At 40.5% G+C, this 25,910-nt stretch overlaps 1 protein-coding gene across 9 annotated transcripts in view; it reads right to left on the bottom strand.

The window, feature by feature from the left end:
• The window catches only part of mrtfba (myocardin related transcription factor Ba), a 238,705-nt gene that overhangs the window by 33,635 nt on the left and 179,160 nt on the right, over positions 1-25,910 (bottom strand). For all 9 annotated transcript variants that reach the window (XM_043712098.1, XM_043712100.1, XM_043712101.1 and 6 more), the window contains 4 exons: positions 17,931-17,986; positions 13,559-13,634; positions 13,271-13,432; positions 3,882-4,066 (listed from right to left, as the gene is read on the bottom strand). In XM_043712098.1, the coding sequence (XP_043568033.1) occupies positions 3,882-4,066; positions 13,271-13,432; positions 13,559-13,634; positions 17,931-17,986 (479 nt within the window). The remainder of the gene's footprint in view (positions 1-3,881; positions 4,067-13,270; positions 13,433-13,558; positions 13,635-17,930; positions 17,987-25,910) is intronic.

Below are 25,910 nucleotides of genomic sequence, written 5' to 3' on the forward strand. Positions count from 1 at the left end.
AAACACTAGTTTTTGGAGCGCTGCTCCTTTATCAGATAGCTCCAAAAGTTAGTGCTTCCAAATAAAGTTAAAAATTACACTACACAAGGTTTAACTAATAGAAAACAGAGTTGGCATAAAGGGGACATTTTCAGGAGAGAAAACCAATTAATGGAGTGCCATAGAGATCGGTCCTGGGGCCACACTGATTTATAATATGTATTAATGATTTGGATGAGGCAAGTTAATGCACTATAGCCAAGTTTGCAGATAGCACAAAAACAGGTGGGAAGGCAAGTTGTGAGGATGACAGAGTCTACAGAAAGATACAAACAGGTTTACTGAGTGGGCATAAAAATGGCAGATGGACCAATAATGTGGAAAATATGAAGTCATGCACTTTGGAAGAGGAGCTGAATTTATTTAAATGGGGCAAGAGTGCAGTAAGCTGCAGCACTTGGGTCATTGTGCACGAATCACAAAAAAACTAGCATACAAGTTCAGCAGATAATACACAGGGCAAATGGAATGTTGGCCTTTATTTCAAAAGGTGTAGAACATAAATAGGAAGGTCTTGCTAAAACTAGGCACTAGTGACAGCAGGAATACCGTGTACAGTTTTGGTCCCCTTATCTAAGGAGACAGTGCAGAGAAGGTTCACTATGTTGATCCCAGGTATGGACAGATTTTATTATGAAGAGATGAGTAGGTTGGACTTGTATTAATTGTAGTTTAGAAGAATGAAGAAGGGAAACATATATGATTGAGAAAGTTTGATAGGGTAGATGTGGGAGGTTGTTTCCTCTTGTGGGAGAATCCAGGACAAGAGGACATCTCAGAACAAGGGGTCACCCATTTAAGGTGAGATAAGGATATTTTTCTTCTCAGTGGGTAGTGATTTGATGGAATTCTTTACCATAGAGGGATGTCGAGGCAAAGTTATTAAGCATATTCAAGACTGAGATAAATAGATTTCTAATCATTCAGAAAGTTAAGGGCTCTGGGTAAGGGCAGGAACGTGGAGTACTGGATTATCAGATTCGCCACAATCTCAATGAATGGCAGAGCAGACTTGATGGACTGAATGGCAAACTTCTGCTCCAATGCCTTTTGGTCTAATTACACAAAATGCTCATTCACATTACAGATTTTATATATGCGGCTTGTTCAACCAAAAAAATACAATTTGATTACTGTATAATAATGGCTATTTTATGGACTATGATGCTAGAACTGTCAAGACCGGATAGGCCCTCTATCTGGCTTCTACTCTCAAGCTCTCTACTTCACTGCTGAGATTGTGGTTTGGCAGAGAACAGCAAAATGAGGATCATCCCCAATTCTGTGTGCAGCACCAGCAAAAAAGATAGTGAAGAAAGTATTTAAAGCCAAAATGTTCTTTTCAGAGTTACCCAGTACATCAGAGAAAAGACTTATTTTAGGCTGTACAGAGCTGCCAACTTGAGCTTACTCAGCAGTTTGCCTTGTGGTTTCTCTGGTCACCACTGAGCTCATTGATGCTTCAAATCCCTATATCAGTTACATGTTTCCTTGTCTCCAGATTCCGTGAGTGTCAGTTAGTAGGTCCCCTCTAAGTTCACGAATCTTCCTGTCATACAGATGCTGCTGTGATAGTGTCAAGGAAATTTTTAAAGCCCTAAAGTAAATGCTAGCTCTCAGTCAAGTGGATCAGCAATACTGGTGCCTCCCAGTTTTCAGCTACTAAAAGGATGGATTACAATCATATCTAACTCTGTTTCTGTTATTGAAAGATCAGATCTGCAGAATTAGAAGGATCTGACCAAGTTAAGTGCAAAGAACAAATTTAAAAAAAGGTAAGAATAACTGATGATTAACAACTTGAGAATTAACAAGTAAACACAGCTGCTTAAGCCCAAAATAAACAAAGCACTTCAGACTCTAACAAGCAACTCTGAAATTAATGTAGGTGTAAGTGAATAATGGGTTATTTGCTTTTGAACTTCTACAAACATTCACCTATTTTAATCTTGAATTTTAAGCATGAAGAAAGAATTAAAAAGTATGTAATGACTTCATTCCAAATGTTTAACACCTGAAGTTATCATCACAAACTAATGTTATGTGACAGACCTAGTGTCCATGTGTGTGTGTAAGAAAGATGAAATTCAAAAGGCTTTTGGAAAAAAAACCTTTTACAATGTCAAAAAATGCAAATAGTTTAAACTGGCTAATGATGAAATCAATTTTAGGAACGTTCTGCAAACTAATGATAGCCAGCTGCTATATCAGAATAATAATAATATAAACTATAAAAAAAAGGCAGTTTAGAGTTGATGATGGACAATCTGCTCTAAATCTTAAACAAAAGCAGAAATTACTGAAGGAACTCAGTAGATCTGGCAACATTTGTAGAGATAAAGTAATGTTAATGTTTTGAGTCCAGTGACACTTCTTCACTGCTCTAAACCTTGTCGTACAGAAGGAACGAAGACATTGAACACTCAAAATATTAAACTTCTACACACCTAGGTCACAATTAACTGAGGCCCTAACTACCAACATCAACAGTAGTAGCTTCAAGGACTTGGATTTGCATCCCTCAACTCCTTCATTACCAAACATCACGATTGCAGTGGTCTGTACTGAGTCACATGAGGTGGAATGAGATAAGCTGGGCTCTCTGACTTGTAAGCCACATTGTCTGCACAAGCATTAGCTAACATCTGGACAGCATGCTATCTAATTTGACTTTTTGAACCAAGTAGTTTCATGGTAATTAACTGATAAATTGCAAAAAGAACCGTTTGTTTCCATTTTAAAACTAAGCTGTCTTCATATTATTAATGGAGACACACACCAACAGACAGGTTTCATGCAGCTGACGGGCACAGTGTCCCCTACCCCTGGATTGAGAGAGCCAGGTTGAGGTCCCACTTGCTGCAGATATGGGTAGTAACATCATTGAACAGGTTGATTAGAAAATAGTTTAAAAAAAGAAAGACAGGTTAAGTAAAAACAAATTAAAAATTTCTAAAAAAGACTCTTATGGCACACTAGTAATGTCCCTATCTTTGAGCCAGGAAATCTAGGTTCAAGTTCCACATCTCCAGAGATGTGTAGTAAGATATTTGAAATGTTGATTAAGAGAATATAAAGAAAAGCTTCCACCATTCTAATTAAGTTGAAGGTACAGCATCTCACCCTGCAATTAGGAACTTTATAGTCTTGCTGAAAGCAACAACACTTTTAATAATTTCTGTTCACAACCTGTCTTCATGTTTTCGGATGGAAGCAGTTGGCTATGATTTTTCTATCCCTATTCATTCCTCCCCAAACCCATCTTTTGTCTCATTTGTCGCATGACCATCGCCTTGCACTTTGTAACAATGGCCTTATGTAGTTTCATCTCTCCAGTCTCTCAGTCCACCACAGATCTTGTGTTTTGGCCTTTCACTCAAGCCTGCCTTTGGAATTATGTAAGAGCTGTTATATTTTTATCATTTTCCAATTCCAAAGACATACTACTGACCTGAAACACTTGCTCTGTTTCTCTCTCTACAGATTCTGTCTGATCTTCAGGGTAATTTGAGCATTTCTGTTTTTATTTCACTGTTCCAGCATCTGCAGCAATTTCCTTTTAGTTCAATGTCACTAAGACCAATAACTCCTTTATCAGAACTTTGTTGCCTGCAGTCTTGATAAACCTCAGAAATTTTACTTTTAAGTCACATTTGAGTGTTAAACATTACGTGCCTATCAGCAATGGTCAATGCACATGTAAGATTAGTTGCTATGAACAGAAAGCCATCTCTAGCTAAACCTTAGACATTTAAGACTAAGATTTGATGTAAAGACAGCAATTTCCTACAGATACACATTCAGACTGCTAACATATCACCCTTTGTTTACACAGCACTCACCTGAATAATAGTGTTTGGTACAGGTGAAGATGAGGAGGAGGATGATTCTGTCACTTTGGTTTCCCCTGGAGAAGGAGCTGAGCTTTGAGACTCCTGGCTCCCTGGCTGCTCTGGAGATAAGGCGTCACTGCTGTCATCATCAAATGAAAATGTGTCTAAAGTTTTGGGATAGTGCACTTGGCCAACTGCAAAAAGAAGTCAACATCCATGTTCATACAACATACTTTCTGAAATAGATTTGAGAATCCAGGAAATGCTTTTCATTTTATTAGCTGAATGGGCTTTAAAAAAACATTCCAGTGCAGAAACACTAAGATAATTTTGTTTATCCACATCTATTCCAAAACTGACAGCATTATTTTACAAGTAATCAATTTTGTCCAATTACTTTTATCTTTTTCTTCATCTGATTATATCAGTCCAGCAAAAATGTCTCCCCAAATAATGTCCTGCTGGCTTCTTAAAGGTGCATGTTTCAGCTAGGTTTTCATTCGTAAAATGCAAATGAGCACTGTCACAGACCAGGAGGCAAAGAAAACCTGTTGAATAGATCTGGGTGGGTTACTTATTTCAAGCAACTGGTTTCCACCAACCAAGGTGTTATGTGTTAATTGTATTTCAGTAGTAGTTCATGTGGCGTAGTGGTAGTGTCCTCGCTTCTGGATTATGAGAGTCAGGTTTAAGTCCTACCTGTTTCCAAGGTTTGTAATAACATGTCTGAGCATGTTGATTAAAAACAAATAGTATTTAATAGTAGGGGCTCTTGTGGGGCAGTGGTAGGGTCTCTACCTATGAGCTGGGAGGCCCAGATTCAAATATCACCTGCTCCAAAGGTGTGTAACAACATCTGATTAGGTGATTAGGAATTCAGATCACACCTTTAGGAGGTAGTTACAGATAGTTTGTAAATATATTTTCATAAAATCGTGCAATGATTGGCTCCAATTTGAGTCTTTTCATTATTCTTTGATGTGATGTACATGTTGTTGGCAAGACAAAGTGTATAGCAGATAAGACATAGGAGTTTATAGCTTTGATTATTGCATGGAAATAGAAAGTTGTAGCCATTACAGAAATTTGGCTGAGTGAAGGTCAAGACTGATAGCTCAACTTCCTAGGGTTTCAATATTTCAGGCAAGAGAGAGAGAGAGATGTAAAAGGGAAAGGGGGGGTGGGGGTGGTTGTACTGCTGATTAAGGAGCATGGCACAGCTGCACTGAAGACATCTTGGAGGACTCATCCAGTGAGGCTGAACTCAGGAATAACAAAGGTGTAATCACGATGATGGGGTTATATTATAAGCCTCTTAATAGCCAGCATAGAATAGAGGAACAGATTAGGGTGGCACGGTGGTTCAGTGGTTAGCACTGCTGCCTCACAGCGCCAGGGACCCAGGTTCGATTCCTACTTCAGGCAACTGTCTGTGTGGAGTTAGCACATTCTCCCCATGTCTGCGTGGGTTTCCTCCAGGTGCTCCAGTTTCCTCCCAGAATCCAAAGATGTGCAGGTCAAGTGAATTGGCCATGCTAAATTGCCTGTAGTGTTAGATGCATTAGTCAGGGGTAAATATAGGATAGGTGAATGGGTCTGGGTGGGATACTCAACAAGTGTGGACTTGTTGGGCCGAAGGGCCTGTTTCTATACTGTAGGGAATCTAATCTAATATGTAGGCAGATCATGGAAAAATATAAAAATAACAGGGGTGTTAAAGTGGGTGATTTTAACTTCAAAGATATTGACTGGGATTCCCTTAGTGCTGAGGGCTTAGATGGGACAGAATTTGTTGAGTGCATCCAGGCAGGTTTCTTGAAAAAATATGTCGACCATATATTGGGGAAACAGCCTGGCCAGGTGATTGGAATTACAGTGAGGGAGCATTTTGGGAACAGTGATCATTATATTAAAAAAAATCATGAAATGTTCTGGGCAAGTCATATTAAGATGAATCCAAGGCATTTTATACATATATTAGGAGCAAGAGGGTAATTAGAGAAAGGGCAAGTCCATTCGAGGACAAAGGAGGAAAGTCATGTGTGGAGCAAGAGAATGTGGGTGAGGTGCCCAATGAGTACTTTACATTGGTATTCACCAAGGAGAAGGACAAGGATGGTAAGATTAGGGAGGGATATATTGATATTCTAGGGCATGTTGATATTAAGGTGGTGGTGGTGATGGTTGCCTTGAAAGTATTCAGGTAAATAAGTTCGCAGGGCCTGACAGAATCTATCCCAAGATACTGAGGGAGGCAAGGAAGGAGATTGCTGGGTCTTAACAGAGATCTTTGTACACTGTTTAGCCACAGGTGAGATCCAAGATGACCTGAGAATGGCCAATGTTGCTCCTTTGTTTCAGGAGAGCAACAGGGATACTCCAGGACATGATAGGCCAGTGAGCTTCACATCAGTGATAGGGAAATGACTGAAGATACTTAGGGACAAGATTTACTCACATTTGGAAAATGATGGACTTATTAGGGATAGTCAGCATAACATCTGCAGGGAGATCTTTCCCTCAAAGTTGATTGAGTTTTTGAGGAAGTTAACAAAGATGATTGATGAGGGTAGAGCAGTGGATGTTGCCTACATGGACATCGGTAAAACACTTAACAAAGTCCCTCATGATAGGCTGGTCCAGAGGATTAAGACACATGGGATCCATGGTGAGTTGACAAGTTGCATACAAAATAGCTTGGCAGAAGTGGGTATTGCAGATGCTGGAGATTAGAGTCAATGCGAGAGTGGTGCTGGAAAAGCACAGAAGGTCAGGCAGCATCAGAGGAGCAGGAAAATTGATGTTTCGGGCAAAAGCCTTGCATCAGGAAAATGGGGTGCAGAGGCAGTTTGGCGCACTGACCTCTACACCGCTGGAAAACTGGAGCACCTGGAGGGGACTCATCGAGACACAGGGAGAATGTGCAAACTCCACACACAGTCGCCAGAGGCTGGAATCAAACACAGCTCCCTGTCTTTGTGAAGCAACAGTGCTAACCACTGAGCCACCCTACACACATGCCAACATTTGAGTAGTTTGCCAGCTGCCATCTACATCATATTGATGTAGTTCTTGGAAACAGTTTAGGTAGTAGTGATGTGGATTTATTCTATTCATATTTATATTTATGAAACCTAAACACATAAATAGAAAGCAGGTCACTAACACCAGTGCTTCACCAGAGACTCACTGATGTTACACTGTATGGTAACGAAACACCTGAAAATGAACCTTCCAGCTCAGCGAGCAAACTTACATCCATAACATCAGAACCCTACGAAAGTTGAAACACATTCAGTGAATCTTGTACATCTCCCATGAGAACAAGATCACGCTTGAAAATGGACAAAAATGCTACTGTCCAGTTACAATGGCCATGATAAAATTGCTGAGTATTGTCATCCACAGAACCAAGCTCTAGCTCAAGTCATTGTCTTCAGAGCAATGGCTAGATATTTGAGATAATGGTATTATTTGGGACTGACCGGAACTATAGAATATGCTGTCTCAAAATGGAAAGAACTTTGGAACTTAGGACACATCTAACCAGGTTACTTCAATTTTAGTTATTTAGGGTCCATTTTATTACTCTTAGAAAAATCCCATGTATTTTTGAGCAAGCTTGGAAAGGTCTTTGATAAACAAGAGATAAGCTTGGACTATTTTCAGCTGTTTCACTAATGACTGTCCTGCCATCATAATGTCAGATGTTTGCTGATGATTGAACAAGGTTCAGTACCATTCACAATTTCTCAGGAACTGAAGGAATACCATGGCCAAAAGCAGCAAAACCTCCACAATATCCAGACATGCAGTAAGTAACACTCAGACACCCAAGTAACAGGCAATGACCATTTCCAGCAAGAAAAAAAATGTAATTTTCCCCACTAATTTTCAATGGCATTATCAGTACTTAAGCCCTCATTATAAATATCCTGGGGGTCACCACTGACCAGAAACGGAACTGTTCTAGCCACATAAACATTGTGGCTACAAGAGTAGGTCAGAGGCTAGAAATCCTGCAGCATATAATTCATCTGACTCCCCAAAGTCCGTTCAACATTGATACGGTGTAAATCACAAGTGCGATGGAATACTCCCACTTTCTGGATGAACACACTCCAACACTCAAGAAGCTTGACACCATACAAGATGAAGCAGCCTGCTTCACATCCACAAAGGTCATTGCCTCCATCACTGACGCTCAGTTGCAGCAGTGTGTAACATCTATAAGATTCACTGCAGAAATTCAGGAAGGCTCCTTCAGTAGCATCTTCCAAACCCATGACAGTTCCACTGAGAAGAACAAGGGCAGCAGATACATGGAATACCACCACCAAGTTCTGTTCCAAGTGCCCACCATTCAGGCTTGGAAATATAATCGGCGTTTCTTTAGTGTCACTGAGTCAATATTCTGTAACTCCCTCCCTGAAGGCATTATGGGTCTACTTACAGCAAACAGCTCAAGGTGGCAGCTCACTATCACTTTCTTGGGAGCAACTAGAGATGGGCAATAAATGCTGGCCTAGGCAACAAAGTCCACATTCCATGAATAAATAAAACATGTTATGCTTTAAGGGACAGATCCCTGAGCACCAGATTTTAATTTTGCATGAAAGTTAGAGTACATGATGCTCCTTTATTAAACTCATTGGTAAATACTGTCCGTCTGTTCATCCAAATCAAATTTACTCAGATATTTTATACAAATTCAAGAATTTAATAATATTTGAATGTGTAAACACTTTCAATTCAATTGACATCATAACTACACATATACCTGCATTTCAGCAGTTTTGCCAGCTGCCACATAAAACAGATTAAAGTAAAGGGGCGGCACAGTGGCTCAGTGGTTAGCACTGTTGCCTCAGTGCCAGGGAGCCGGGTTTGATTCCCATCTCAGGTGACTGTGTGGAGTTTGCACATTCTCCCCGTGTCTGCATGGGTTTCCTCCAGGTGCTCCGGTTTCCTCTCGCAGTCACAAAGACGTGCAAGTCAGATGAATTGGCCATGCTAAATTGCCTACAGTGTTAGGTGCATTTGTCATAGGGAAATGGGTCTTGGTGGGTTACTCTTCGGAGGGTCAGTATGGACTTGTTGGGCCAAATGGCCTGTTTCCACACTGGAGGGAATCTAATCTAATCTAACTAACTTTGATGAATACGGACATTATATAAAGGTTAAATCAAGCCTGTGTAAGGAGCATGTATTTATTCAACAATGAAACTCAAAAATATGGTTGGAATCTTGTACACTTTAAAAGTTTTTGGAGTGAGCACAATTTCTGGGTTCCAAGTCCACTCTTCAGCAGGGTGCATGCCAACATCACTGTCAGTAAGTCAGCCACTTTGACATTCATGGAACATTGAAAAGTACAGCACAGAACAGGCCCTTTGGCCCACAATGTTGTGCCGAGGTTTAATCCTAATGTAAAAAATAATAACTTAACCTAATCACCCCTAAACTCACTGCTCTCCATGTGCCTGTCCAGCAGTTGCTTACATGTTCCTAATGACTCTGACTGACTGACAGGTAATGACCAACCTCAATTAGGGATATTGGGAGGGCTGCAGATGAGTATAGTAGCTTTCACTGTGTTTGCAGTGGAAGTGCAGCTGCAGTGCCTGGCACACAAGAGGGAGCATTGGACTCAAAGACACGAGGCTGCTGGTGTTGCAAGGTAATTCCTTTTACCTTGAGTCCTATCAGAGATCTCTGCTATGATAAGCTTATGTCTACAATTGACCACAAGCTCCTTCTTCTTGTCAAATAAATGTCAGATGTAATGTAAATTTAGAGCTGCTAGTATCTCCCACTGTGCATGGGCCTGATGTGAGCTGACACTGCGGGATTTTCACTGTTTTTTGGAAAATGGAATCACCCAGAGAGAATGACCCTTCTCTTCATCCACCTTGATCAGCTTCCTGTCGCTGTCCAGCAAGTTATCGTCATTGCTGTGACGACACTTCTGATTAAAACATTTGGAGACAGAAGCCAGTCAGAGATTGCATTTCTACATTTTTTTGGCATAACTGTCTATATGTATTCTTCTAAAAGATAGAGTCATAGACACCTACTGCACACAGAAAGGCCTTTTGGCCCAAATTGGCCCATGCTGACCAAAATGTCCAACAGCACTTAACCCCATTTCCCTGCACTTGGCCCACATCCTTCTAAACCTTCCCTATCCGTGTATTTGTCCAAATGCCTTTTAAATGTTGTTAACGTATCCGCTTTAACCACTTCCACTGGTATCTGCATACCGCCCTCTGCGTAAAAACGTTGCCCCTCAGGTTTCTCTTTTACTTTTTCCCTCTAACCTTAAACTGATGCCCTTTTGTCCTTGATTCCGCAACCCTGGGAAAACCCTGAACGCATTCACACTATCCATGCCTCTCATGATCTTATACACTTTTATGAGATTCCCCCTTCACTCTCCTATGCTTTAAAGAACAAGTCCCAGCTTGTCCAACCTCTCCTTATAGCTCAATTTCTTCTGCACTCTTTCCACTTTAATAGCATCCTTTCTATAGCAAGGTGACCAAAACTGAACAATACTCCAAGTGTGGTCTGACCAACCTCCTGTACAACTGCAACATAACTTCCCAACTTCTACACTCAATGCCCTGACTGATGAAGGCCAGTGTGCCAAAAGCAGCCTTCTTTTGCAAAAATTTGGTTGGTTCGTACTGAAGCTCATTTTGGTCTCAGTTGGGTCTCCCAACAGGCAGGGCACTCGTTATGGCAGCATTAGGATAGGCGATGGCCTTGTGGCATTATTGCTAATCTATTGATCCAGAAACCCAGGTAATGCTCTGGGGACCTGGGTTTGAATCCCACCATCGCAGATAGTGAGATTTGAATTAAATAAGTAAGGAAATATCTGGAAGAAAGAGTCTAATGATGACGATGAAATCATTGCCAATTTTCAGGAAATTGCTATCTGGTTTACTACTGTCCTTTAGGGAAGGAAATCAACCATGCTTACCTGGTCTGGCCTGCAGCAGACTCACAGAAATGTAGTTGACTCTCAACAATTAGAGATGGGCAGTAAGTGTTGGCCTAGTCAGTGAATGAATTAAAAATAAAACAACAAGGAGGTCCACTGTGGGCCTGAGGTCAGACTGAGGTAGAGGTGTTTGACTGTTGATCAGCATCAATACGGACAGGGTCATGCCCCGATCACTTCCTCCTCAGTCAGGCACCTGAATCCCAACTGCGAATATGAAGACACTTTCTTCCTGAATCCATCAAGTCCTTGTCTCAAAGCTGCTGCCAATTTTCCCGGAAGGTCAAAAGCTGTTTATAATATTTAAAGGTCGAACCTATCTCCTTGGATCATTTCAATCAGGGACAGGCAGTTTGGAGATGGATTTACATCAGGGATCACATTTTTGATTTTAATGTCCACCGAACCTGCCCATTTTTCATCAAAAACTCCACCCAGCATTTCAACTGAAATAAATTGAAATCTGAACAGGAGTTAACCATAAATACCTTTAAGGTGCCTTTCACCTGTTTGAGGGCTTCTTATTGCAATGAGCATTGTCTTGCTACCAACTTTACACATTCTATATTGAGTAGGGCATGAGCAGGAAGGGACTATTCCAGAAGCCAAGTGAGAGAAAAGATTTTCAGAATTACGTACTGTTGAGAGTGACAAATGACAAGAAGGAACAGCCTCTCTCTGCATTTAGGTTATTTCTGGCCAGAAGTTTCACTTTATAATTAGTAACATGACTGTAGGAAAGTTTTTCCACCAGCATGTCAGCAGAGTTGATTTTATTTATATATCACAGCTGACCCACAATGACTGCTGTCACTAACCCTGTAAAAGTGAACATTGAATAAAGCACTGAGGGCCAACAGTGCTTATCATCTTCAGAAACAACAGGTAGGCGTAGCCAAAAGTTATATGGGGTCTAATTGATATAATAAAATCTTTCCAGCAAATGCAATCAGAACAACCATGTCAAATCAACTCCAACAAGACATATTACAATCTGTCAGGCATGCCAGGCACTGATACATTGCTTTCTTTACACACTATGATATTTAGGAATTAAGCCTCCAAGTTACAAATCCAATGCTTAACACGTTACAGCAAATTTTAATGGCACCTATATCATTTATATAAACTAATTATTGTTCAGAGCTGTTTATTAAATATTCCATAATAAATACCATTTCCTCAGCTTATCTACCTCAACTAAAATGCATGTCCTTTGCTTCTGGAATAAAGATAAGCCAAAGGCATCTTTTGCAAAAGAGGTGTAAGTGTGCACATCATTTAGCCAGGTTATTTTCCTCCCCGGCAATGAAGTGACCCATAAATACACAGAGGTTCAAGCACTTTTATTTCTGTTTATGCAGAGCTAGCTGTTCTCAGTTGGGCAAGTCCTGTGATTACTCTGAGCAACCCGACCAATGACCAAATGAATATCGTTGAGTGTGAGGCATGCGGCTGAAGCTTCTCATCTTTCACTCATAAGGAAAAATGCAAAAATGCCAAATGATCACAATAACGTACTCCACAGAAGAAAGAAAAGCTAACTGGTTGCCAGGTTGACTCTGATTGACTGAGGCATTGACTTAGAGAGTGCTCTTTACATAAAAAAAGAAACAAGTGGACACCTTATGCCTTTTCTGAATTACCCAGGAGCTTGGGGCTCCAATAATTCTCTGCTTTCTCCATGGTATCTCAGCAAATCAAAATGATTCACCAACCAATCAGCAGCACTTTCTCTGGGGTTACATAACTGTTGTGATCATTTGTAATTTGGTATTCTTATCTTTGCTCTTTAAGTGCAACGTTTCTATACTCACATTTCAATAGTTGTGAGAAATTACATGACAACTGCTGAGATGATTGATAACATTCTAAAACAAAAGAAAATTGCTCCATACATCCACGTTAACAGAATCCTTTACAAAATTCCAGATTCTAGATCCACATCTTTGCCAAAAACTAATTAGTCCTTTCTTATACCACACCCATTCAGTAGTTTGAAACATAGTTTACTGTGCAAGATGGAAGTCTCACCTATGCAGCAATATTCAAACAAAAATTGGATGGGTCTTCACAGAATTATTATAGAGTCGGAGGCTGCCATTTGGCCCATTGTTTCTGTAACAACTCTCTGAACATTTTGACTTATTGTCAATCTCCTGCCTTTTATTTAATCCCCTGCTTATTGTTTAAACAGAAACAATGATCTAATGCTCTCTTGAATTGAGCCTGCCTCCACCACAGTTCCAGACAGTGCATTCCTGACCATTACTACTCGGTGTCTTTACTTTTAACCCGGTGTCCATTGCATCTATTATTTGATCCTGTTTCTCCTACAGATCAGTTCCTGCCAGCCAAAGCTAATCAAATGAAATGAACTGCCACTTGCCTTTAATTGCTTCCTTTAAACTGGAATCCACAGGAAGAATGTTCTTTTCCACAAGTTCCATTGGACCTGGTCTCTGAGCGATCTTTTCGTTCAGATCATCTGCCAGTCTGGCTCTTTTCAGCTTCATCTGAGTGGCCTGCAGTGAAGGCTCTGCCAAAGTCTCTGCAGATTTCATGCCAATATTTAATAGGAGGAAATATGCAACACCAAATATGTTGTTTTGAGAAATGTTTTGTAGTTTATGTAATTAGAAACTTGGTTAGAATATTTTCGAACATATTTTCTTACCTTCTAATATATGCATTCTGACCAGTTCAGACCTCTCAGGTCGACTTCGTATCTTGTGTTTCAGATAGTCCTCAGTCTGAAAGAATATAAAATTGTGTAAGTTCTGTTTAGATTTCTAGTTAGATTCTGTAATATTGGTATTGTTAGTGCTTTTAATATTAGTAATTGTCTGTAACAATAAGCAATATATATAACTCATTTTGTAACAACAGGGGGATGACACCCTCAACAGGGTCTCCCAATGAATGTCAATAATTATTTAAGAAATAATGTACTTGAAACATATCAGATTTTTAGTGGTTACACAGGGTAGATGCAGATGGGTGTTACCCCTTATGGGAGGGTCTAGAACAGAAGGTGTACTTTTAGGGTAAGGATTTGCTCAATTAAGACAGTGATGAGGACAAAGCATATCTTTCAAAGGATGGTGAACCTGTGGAATTCTTTACCGCAGAGAGCTGTGGAGGCTCAGTCGATAAGTATATTCAAGATGGAGATAGACAGATTTATAACTGGTAAGGGAATCAAAGGTTATAGGGAAAAGACAGGAAAGTGGAGTGGAGGATGACCAGATTAGCGGTGATCTCATTGAATGGTGGAGTCAAATGGCCTACTATTGCTTCTAAGTCCTATGGTCTTACATACAGGAAAGTCAGCTGAATGTCAGTGATATTCTTCCAGTTGGAAATAGAATTTGTTGAATTTTGTCTTTGTAACAAGATGTTTGAGTTTTTGGGTCCTACAACTAATAATCTGAGGCTCACTCTGACCCTGACAGCCAGAATTTTCTTTTGTGAGGGTTCACAGCTATCTCACTGTTACAGACACTTCCCAAGAGAATCATAGACATTTATAGAAGGGAAGGACGCCATTTGGAGACCTGTTGCTGAGTAGCTATCTGCCCAAATCTCACTTTCCAGTTCTACTACGTAACCAAATCCAGATTTTTGTTTTATAAATGTTTCTGCATCTATGACCCTTCAGGTAGCGAGTTCCAGATTCTAAAACAAATAATTGTACCCTTGAATCCCCTCCAAACCTCCCATACCTTACCCTAAATTCATGACCATCTGACATTGACCCCTCAATCAAGGGGAATGGTATCTTCCCTTATGCTCTATCTAGAATTCATCATTTTATGAATTCCAAATAGCTATCTCCTCAGCCTCCTGTCGGGGAAAAATAACTACCCCTCCCAATGCTTACTCATAACAAAAACTTCCCAGTCCAAGCAATACCCTCATATTTTCTTTGTATCTTCTTTAGTGCACTTACATCTTTCCTGGTGTGGTGACTAGCTGTGATCTAACTAGTAGTTAATACAATTCCAACACAACTTCTCAACTCTTACATTCTATGCCATAGCTAAAAAAAAAGGCAAGTATCCTGTATGCCTCTTTGGTCATCTAAATGCATGCTGATCAACCTTCAGGGATCTGTAGACATGCACTTCAAGGTCCCTCTGTTCTTCTACACTTCAATAATCTACTATTTATTGTGTATTACCCTGACATAACCCACAGGATCACTAACTTTATAGTCTGAACTCTATTTGTCACTGCTCTACTCAGCTGACTACTTTATTCCTATCTTTCTGCAGTCTACAGCTTTTTTCTTCATTATTGCCAATGTTTGTATGTATTGTCTCTAAACTTCTCAACCAAATCCTCACATTTGAATCAAATCCATCCACAACAAGCAAGGAATCCAGTATAGAGCCCTGTGGAATTTCACTGGAAACAGTCTTCCAGTCAAAAGAAAAGATTTTTTTTTGATTAGATTATTAGATTACATTACAGTGTGGAAACAGGCCCTTCGGCCCAACAAGTCCACACCGCCCACCGAAGCACAACCCACCCATACCCCTACATTTACGCCTTACCTAACACTAGTGGCAATTTAGCGTGGCCAATTCACCTGACCTGCACATCTTTGGACTGTGGGAGGAAACCGGAGCACCTGAAGGAAACCCACGCAGACACGGGGAGAACGTGCAAACTCCACACAGTCAGCCGCCTGATGTGGGAATTGAACCTGGGTCTCTGGCGCTGTGAGGCAGCAGTGCTAACCACTGTGCCACCGTGCCGCCCACATTTATTGACCACTTCCCACCTCTGAACCAATTTCAGACCCAACTGGAGAGCGCAAGCTAACATTTCAAGTTTAGATAGAACATAGAACATTACAGCGCAGTACAGGTCCTTTGGCCCTCGATGTTGTGCTAACCTGTGTAACCAATCTGAAGCCCATTTAACTTAAACTATTCCATAGTCATCCATATATTTATCCAATGACCATGTAAACGCCCATAAAGTTGATGAGTCTACTGCTGTTGCACGCAGGGCATTCCTACCACTCTAGTTACGAAACTACCTCTGACATCTGTCCAATACGTATCACCCCTCAATTTAAAGCTTTGCCCCTCATGCTAGCCATCACTATCCATGGAAAAAGGTTCTCACTGTCCCCCCTATCTAATCCTGATTATCTTATATGTCTCAATTAAGTCACCCCTCGACCTTCTTCTAATGAAAACAGTCTCTAGTCCCTCAGCCTTTCCTTGGACCTTCCACCATACCAGGCAACATCCTAGTAAATCTCCTCTGAACCCTTTCTAAAGCTTCCACATGCTTCCTTTAATGCGGTGACCAGAACTGTATACAATATTCCAAGTGCGATCGCACCAGAGTTCTGTACAGCTGCAGCATGGCTCCGAAACTCAATCCCTCTACCAATAAAAGCTAACACAACGTATGCCTTCTTAACAACCTTGTCAACCTGGGTGGCAACTTTCAGGGATCTGTGTACACAGACATCGAGATTTCTCTGCTGAAGCTCTGAAGTCGTCATCTGGACTCAAAACATTAGTTTGTTCTCTTCCCACAGATGCTGCCTGACCCACTGATTTCCAGCATTTCTTGTTTCAAGCACAGTTTCCAGCATCTGCGGTAATTTCCTCCTTCAGAGCCAACTTGTCACTTTGTCTTGGATTGTATGATATTTTATTTGCATGACCAGTGTGCTATGCAGGACTTGATCAAAAGCCTGCTAACATCCATGTGGGCTACATCAAATGCACTACCCTTATCAACCCTTCTTGTTGCTTCCTCAAAAATTCTATCATATTAGTCAGACATAACTTTCCTTTAACAACCAATGTTGTTTGCGATTAATCTTCACAAAAAAGATTTAACCTGCCTCTAGAATTTTTCAGATTCTCAGAATCTTTTCTATAAGCAAGGTTAGGCTGACTGAACTGCATTTACTCAGTATATCCTTTTCTTCCTTATTAAACAGTGACAGAAAACTTGCAGCATGCAGCAGAGGAGTGGAGATGCCAGTATTGGACTGGGGTGGACAAAGTCAAGAAGTCTCATGACACCAATTTCTGGTCCAATAGGTTTATTTGAAATCACAAGCTTTCAGAGTGATGTTCCATCGGCAGGTGAAGTGGAGTGAAGCACACAGACACAGAATTTATAAGTGGAGAGATCATTGCAAGACAATTCCAGGCAATTAAGAGTGTCAAAAGATCGTACAACAAATGGTGTGAGTGGAGTGTAGACACTATCTTTTGACACTCTTAAGTTACTTGGAATTTTCTTGCAATGATCACTCCACCTGTAAATTTTGTGCCATGCAGGAGAGCCAGCCCCATAGCTATGGACTTGGCTATTTGAACTCTTCTTAAGTAGCAGACTATGGACCAAGAGTGAAATTGCACTGCTTGATGGCAGATTGCATGGCTACAAGGTAAGAAACAACTTGTGTAAACATGAAGTCATACAGCATGGAAAGAGATCCTTTGGTCCAACCAGTCCATGCCAACCATAATCCCAACTAAACTAGTCCCACTAGTGTATGGGCATCCCTACTACTCTTGAGTAAAGAAACTATCTCTGACATCTGTCCTATATCTATCACTCCAAACATTTCTTATTCATGTACTTATATAAATGTTTTTTAAAATATTGTAACTATATTTGCATCTACCACTTCAAAATAAAACCCTTATAACTACTGAAATGTAATGACTGTGAGAAATCTAGAAAGAAGACTGAGCTTCAGGATCAGCTGCAACATCCACATGACACTCAGTCCACCATTTTAGAAATTTAGAATAAATAACAAAGTGAAGCTGGTGTTGTGTACTGAACTAAAATTTGGAAAAACAATTTGTAACAGTGTGTCAAATTTGTCCAAACCTTGTGACAAAGTGTAATGGTGTGTTCCTGTTTCTGCAGTATTTTAAAATGCAATCGTAGGTAGGTCTTGGCTATACAGGACTTTTCTGGCATATTTTTTCTGAACTTTATGCTGGCATTGCCTGGTCATACTTGTTGATCATGGGAAGATTGATTGAGATTCTTACCCTTGCTCGTTCCAAACTTTTCCTTTGTTCATGGAATGCAGCTGGACTCTTCAATGCTGTGAACAGGTGACAAGGAAGAATTTAAATCAACAGGAAATGCCTGTTAGAGGAAATGTGGTAATACTTTCACAAGTAAAGGCAGTCAGACTTCTGACAAATGGCTTGCAACAAGACACTAAAAATACAGCACTTGGAACTAATAATCTGACTCATCAATTCTACCAGAACGGTGAATGCAATATACAGGGCATGTTACACACTGAAATATTTAACAATATTAACAAGTTCTGCAGTTCAGACATATTTACAGTGTCAATCAAAATATCAATTTCAATCATGCTATTAAGTATAAATGGTGCTCAAATTGCTAAGTAAAAAGAATTAAAGCAATTAGATAGAGCAGGCAAAAGAAATGTGTGACTGGTGAAAATCAGCTATAACGATGAGTTCAGGGCCTGGGGTAGGTGGAGTTGGGAGTACAGTCAGACTAGAGGTGAAGGGAACCTTAGGTGGAGACAGGCCCAGGTTCGGGGGCGGGGGAATCTATTTTATCCATTTCTCTGTCAGTCCCATCATTTTACAAAAAAAAAAGAGATTAGGACCAGTATGTATTGAGTTCAAGACCGCAAATTGCTGTGAAAATGAAGGGTAAGGGTGGCATGATGTTAGAGAATAACAGTGGAATAGTGTTTTCCTGACTGGAGATCTGTGACCAGCATGTTTTACAGGGATCAGTGCTGGGTCCCTATTTGGAGAAAGTGGGGACTGCAGATGCTGGAAATCAGTCGGGAGTTGTGTGCTGGAAAAGCACAGCAGGTCAGGCAGCATCAGAGAAGCAGGAGAATCGATGTTTCAGGTATAAGCTCTATGCCCGAAATGTCTCCTGCTCCTTGGATGCTGCCTGACCTGCTGTGCTTTTCCAGCACCACACTCTTGACTGAAGTCCCTATTGCTTGAAACATAAATGGAAGAGAATGGGTGTGGCCTGATTAGTAAACTAGTGGATGGAGTGGGGGAGGAAAGCAGGTTAAGATTGGTTAGAGCACAGACAGATTGATTCTGGTTAGAACACAGGTAGATTCTAAACAAGGCCTAACACCTAAAATGCATCGTCTGATCAGAGATGTCACTCATGTATACAATGATAAAACCTTTAGTTATCTCAGAGCAGTGACTTGAATAACATTCTGGGATTTGCATTTTAATCAATCGAAACCTGCATTTCCGTTCTAACAATTAAAGATTTAAAGGGAGGGAGTCAGCCATTTTAGGGTTTGTTCAATACATTCACATCAGTTAGATGACCTTTTAATGTTTTTAACTTATAAATTCTGTGTTTGATGCCTCTGCATCAAAATTCCTGCTATTTATAATAGATTATATTATTTATAATCATAAATAGAAAGCAGGAATTTTCAGCAGTGCTTCGCCTGAGGCCCACTAAAGATATTACCTAGTAGGGTGACGAAACGCCCGGAAATGAACCTTCAAGCTCAGCGAACAAACCTACATCCAAAACCTCAACCTGAGCTACAAATCTTCTCAAAACTTCCAAGTCAAGTCTAACCAGGATTTTATAGAGCTGCAGCATAGACTCTCAGCTCTTAAACTCAGTTCCCCGGTTAATAAAAGCCAAAACACCATATGCCTTAACAACCCGATCAACTTGGGTGGCAACTTTGAGGGATCTATGCACATGGACCCAAGATCCCGCTGTTCCTCCATACTGCCAAGAATCCTGTTTTTATCCCTGTATTCAGCATTCAAATTCAACCTTCCAAAATGAATCACTTCACATTTATCCAGGTTGACCTCTACCTGCCACTTCTCAGCCCAGCTCTGTATCCTGTCAATGTCTTGTGTAGCCTGCAACAGCCCTCGATACTATTTACAACATCACCGACCTTTATGTCATTGACAAACTTACTCAACCACCCTTCTGCTTCTTCATCCAAGTCATCTATAAAAACTACAAAGAGCAGAGGCCCAAGAACAAATCCCTGCAACACCACTGCTCACTGACCTCCAAGTGGAATATTTTTCATCCACTACCACTCACTCTCTTCTTTCTACCAAGCAATTCTGTACCCAGACAGCTAAATTTTCCTGTATCTCATATCTCCTAACTTTCTGAATGAGTCTACTGTGGGGAACCTTATGAAATACCTTCCTGAAATCCATATACACCAAATCCATTGCTTGACTTTCATCAACTTGTCTCATCACATCCTCAAAGAGCCCAATAAGGCTTTTGAGGCACGACTTGCCCCTCTGAAAGCCATGCTGACCATCTTTAATCAAACTGTGTCTTTCCAAATAGTCATAAATGCTATCTCTCAGAATCCTTTCCAGTACCTTGCTTACCACAGATGTTAAGGCTGACTAGTCTGTAATTCCCAGGGATTTCCCTATTCCCTTTCTTGAATAGAGGAACAACTTTCGCCTCCCTCCAATCATCCGGTACTACTCCCATGGAGCCTGAGGACACAAAGATTGTTGCCAGAGGCACAGCAATCTCATTCCTTGCTTCCCGTAGTAACCTTGGATATATCTGGTCGGGCCCTGGGGACTTATCCATCTTGATGCTTCCCAGAACCTCCGGAACATCCACTTTCTTAATACCAATCTGTTCAAGCCTATTAACCTGGTCCACTGTGTTCTCACTATCAATAAGATCCCTCTCTCTAGTGAATACTGAAGCAAAAAACTCATTTAGGGCCTCCCCTCCATCTTCAGACTCCAGGCACAAGTTCCCTCCACTATCCCCAATTGACCCTAGCCGCTCTCTCATCATTCTCTTATTCCTCACTTAAGTAAAGAATGCCTTTGGGTTTCCCTAACACTTTGTGCCAAGGCTTTTTCGTGCCCGTCCTATCTCTCCTCAGTCCATTTTTGAGTTCTTTCCTAGCTTCCCTGTAATCCTCTAAAACTGTAACAAAACCTGAATTTTTTAAAAAAATAAGCAACAGCTGAAATAAAAGAAACAGAGCCAAAAGGAAAGGAAAACATCCAGATCTGAAAGAAAGAAAATGTCCAGACCTTAAAGTCCCATCTCAATAAAGGTGTATGGAAGGTTGCGGGGCTGGAAATTATAGAGCTACAAAAGGGGCAAGACAAGCCAGGATTTAAGGTCAAGGAGTTTTGAATTGAAGTACTGCTTAAAAAGGAGACAACGTAAATTAGCATAGGGAATGATATGAGAATGAGATTTACTGCAAGTAATACAAAGGCAGGAGGTATTTGCATGACCTGAAGTATGTAGAAGGTAGAATGTGGGAAGCTGGTCCTGAAGTGCATTTGATATCAGTGCAGTAAACCACCAATTACATGCACTGGAAGGTCAGGGGCCATACTTTGAGTTTCCACTGAAAGTTCTTTCAGTTCTCTAAGTAAAAGCCACAAGATTCCATCTTGTGTCTGCTTTACATCATATAACTCATCCTCTGTAACTTTAACAAGTTTACACTTCTCAACAGTTCAAATATATACAGATGTAGAAACACACATTTGTTTAATTGCCCATCATCACAGTTTTAGCAGCAACTCATAGCTGCTACAGTTCACAAATGAAAGTTACTTATTAAAGATTGAAATCAGTTGGAAAGACAAAATAGGGATCTCCATGCATTCAGACCACCCTGATTAACTTTATAGATTAGCAACTCACTTACAGTAAAATATCCCTATCAGACATGAGCATGGTGCTGGAAAAGCACAGCAGGTCAGGCAGCATCCGAGGAGCAGGAAAGTCGATGTTTCGGGCAAAAGCCCTTCATCAGGGATGAGGCTGAGAGCAGAGGGAGTGGTGAAGCTGGGGGAAGGTAACAGAGTGCGATAGGTACATGGACGTGGGAGTCCCCCTCCATCGCACTCCCAGCTACCTTCCCCCTAGCCCCACCCCCCCCTCCCATTTATCTCTCCACCCCCTCGGCTCACAGCCTCATTCCTGATTAAGAGCTTTTGCCTGAAACGTCGACTATCCTGCTTCTCGGATGCTGCCTTACCTGCTGTGCTTTTCCAGCCCCACACTCTCAACTCTAATCTCCAGCATCTGCAGTCCTCACTTTCACCATCCCAATCAGACAATCTACTCACTTCCATTGGCCAACACTCTGAATGTATACTCTATGAATTATCTTGTCTAAGCATGTTTCTCTCTGCAATAGCTTCCCTGCTTCAAACAAAGACAGGTTTTTGATTTGTGACAAGTATTTGTTTACTTTTAACTGGATATCTGAGGTTTCACTTTCTCAAGTTGCAATTCAGAAATTAATATTAACAATGCTTCTTTAGAGAATGGCTAAAACTTTAGATTATAAAAGCAATATAAAACCAAGTATATTAGCTTTCTTGATCACAAACATTACATTAGCAGAATATTAAAAAGATATCTTTCAACAGGAAGCACTTACTTGAACTACATAGTTTAAATTGTTGCAGAATATGCACTTGTTTCCACCTGTGTACAGGACACAAGGAGATCCTATCTTGAAAAGCCTCCAAACTAGTAATTCTTTACATTAATAACCATTCCCTTTACTGCATTTATGTACACTGTCACATTATTCCACTTTTTTGATTTACTTACTAGATAGATACTTGATACACATGGCAGCAGCTCAGTCAGTTGGTCCACTTGGCAATACTAACTCAACTTTAAATCTGTGCCAACCGTTAGAACATTAGGCAATAATGTGAAACAGAAAATACTAACCACTGCTGAGTAAATCTCACAATCAAGTATAGTTCTTACTCAGTAGACATAACTCTGCATCATTTCCTATTAATCTGCTAACATCTGTAGCACTGCTACCATGGCAACGCAATGGATGGATAACCATACAAATGGCCAATAACCTTAGAAAAAGCCTTTTATCCTGAGAATAATGTGTTATTCGCATACACAACAATTCTAATTTTAAACAATATCATATTTTCTGAATGATTTATGGCCACACATTGAGGTGTTGACAATTATCTGATGGTAGTAGGTGATGGGTTCAGCCTGCATTTAGCACAAGTCACTAGCTTGCTAAAGGAGTTGAAGTCTGCCAGAGGAATGACTCCCTGGAGGCTCATTAAGGGACTGATTGCCACTTGAAGTTATTGCTAACATTCATTAAAGAGGTTGTATTGTAATTGGTTGCTACCACCTCCTGATCCCCCTTTAAATCACACATCATCCTGACTGCCCCTTCATAGACAGTGGGTCAAAAATCTGGAGCTCTTTGTCTACAGCACTGAGAGGGGACCTTCATCACGCAGACTGCACACACATGAACATATGAATTGGGAGCAAGAAAAAGTCAGAGATTTGTACAGCACAGATACCGATCTCTTTGGTACAACCTGTCCATGCCAACCAGATATTCCAAATTGATCTAGTCCCATTGCCAGCATTTAGCCCATATCCCTCTAAACGATTCCTATTCACGTAACCATCCAGATGTCTTTTAAATGTTGTAATTGTACCCGCCTTCATGCCCTGGAGTCTTGCATAGCAGCACAGTTGGACAAAAAAATGCAGAGCAAAAGGAAGTGACATTAAGAGAAATGACTAAAAGCTTGGTTAAAGATTCTGGTTTTAAGGACGATCTTAAAAATGGAGAGGTAGAAAGATTTCGGAAGGGCAATCTGGACAGTAGGCTACAAAATGAAGGCATGGTCACCAATGGTGGGGTGATGGGAATAGACAACACAAAAAGTAAGAGTTGGAGGTATGTAGGGTTCTTCAGGGTGGCAGAGACTACAACAACAGGAAAGGATGTGGCTGTTAAGAAATTTGAACACAAGGCTGAGAATCTTGGATTACATATTCTAAGTCAACGAGCAAAGGGGGAATGGTTAAGTAGGCCTTGCTGTGGGTTAGGATACAGGCAGCAGAATTTGAAATGAGTGATAGTTTTTGAAAACGAAGGACAAGAGAGAAGAGCATTGGAACAGTTGAGCCTGAGCTAACAAAGGAATGGATAAGACCTTTCGCAGCAGATGGGCTGGGGCTAGATTAGACACTGATGAGGTAGAATCACAATCTTTATGATTGAGGAGATATGGGGTCAGGGGTTCAGCTCAGGGTAAACGCAATGACAAGTTTGGCATAATGATATAATGACAGAGGAGAATAAAATTAGTAAATGAGGGCATATAGATCATGGAGGAAGCTAAAGATAAAGGCAAGATCTTTCGGAAAATAACATTGTGTAAAACAGGCTGCCTTTTGTAGTCAATGAAAAGAAAAGTCAGGAGATAAGACAGATGATCTTGTGAATCTGGTACATTTTCACTGTTTTCCAAAGTCCCCAAGTTTACCCCCAACTTTCGACTCTCCCAACTGACCAATAGAGTTAAAAGCAACAGAGAGATTTCAGGATCAGGATCAGAGTGAGAAGACTTTCAGTCCCTAATCCACAATTTGATACAAAGCTATCAGCTAGAGGTACATGGACAAAAGTGCTCACTTTTTGCACCACCCATTCTACACCTTCAATGACACCATATTTGAATGCTAAAGTCTTGGCAAAAGATAAATTACATTACCATAACTACCGAGATATTTTCTAATCAACCTGTTCGGAGATGTTGCTGCACATGTCTGCTGCAGATGGGACTTGAAGCCAGGCCTCCAGACCTAGTGGTAGGGACACTACCATTGCACCACAAAGGCCCAGAATAACTAATGAAGTTATGTTAAGACACGTTTTTCAGCTGTGTGGTTTTGCTATATTAGTTGAATATGTTTAGTGCTTTAGCATGAGGGGTACAAGTTTGACCCTTATACCTAGTTAAAAGGTCACAAACAGGCACCATTGAACTGTACCCCTGGTTCGTCATCCCAGTATAGTTATTTAAAATAATGTTCTGAGCATCAAATAAGCTAACACATAGAAAGGTAACCCGATATTCAAATGATGGTAAATTATTCATAAAGCCAAATGAATCTATTAACTTTTGAAAATCTGTTCTACACAATTAATTTGCAATAGGGAAGCCAAAGCTGTGCCATCAGAACTGTTCTACCAGGATTGGTCATATTGTTGGTTTTAATCTTTAATTCTTTTGCATTAGTAAAGCAGCACTGCTAATGAGAAATCTTTCATTTGACTGCATTACTAACTTAGCAAAGGGCCAGGATATTCAGGTTTACTTACATCACCAATCAACCATCTGAGGTACATACTGCTGGTGCTCAGAGCTGCAATGGTTTTCCAGAGTACTCACTAATATCTATCCTCTGAAATCCTTTAAAGAATGATTGCATGTGATTGTGCACTTTAATTGTTGCACCTTTTTTAAAAAAAAGACTTATGCACTATCTTGCAAACATGAAAGTTGTTTCATTTTAAAATCCCGTGGACTGGGAAAAACATCTGAGAAAGTTATGAAGCAGCCCTGCTCTGCAACCACAAACCAACATCCTCAATGGTTCAGTGAGAACCTGCAGGTTCTCAATTCACATATCACACAGGAAATAAATCAGACCTCGGGGCTGCGCGCATCCAAATGGAGGCTGCAACTTAAGTAGAAGATATATAGCAAAACTGAACAGTGTATGGGTTTTTGTTACGGAGAACAAACAGGAAGATGTGCAGAGTTTTAAATGTTTGCGGGATGTTTAAACTTAACAGATATATCACATTTAATGTTTTCGCAAGGAGTAAATATTAAGAGCTGCAATATTTGCATCAAGAGACTTAATTCACAAGGCTTGAAACAGAAAAGTTTTCAAGGCTATGGGCAAACGGATGAGAATAATTTGAGATATCTTTCAAAGATTCAGATCAAACAGGATGGGCTTAGTGGTCTCCTTCAACATTGGATGTTTCTATGAGCATAAGACATTATTAGCAGCTAATAGATTGAAGAACAATCACTGATTGCTTGTAGCCAGTGGCCACTTGAACTTAAAACAGCTGGATTTCTTTTAACAGCTCTTTTCCTTCCTGGCGCCACCAACCTTACTGAGGTTGCTGTAGACATCGC

Source organism: Chiloscyllium plagiosum, chromosome 21 (assembly GCF_004010195.1).
Source record: "Chiloscyllium plagiosum isolate BGI_BamShark_2017 chromosome 21, ASM401019v2, whole genome shotgun sequence".
Lineage (NCBI taxonomy): Eukaryota > Metazoa > Chordata > Chondrichthyes > Orectolobiformes > Hemiscylliidae > Chiloscyllium > Chiloscyllium plagiosum.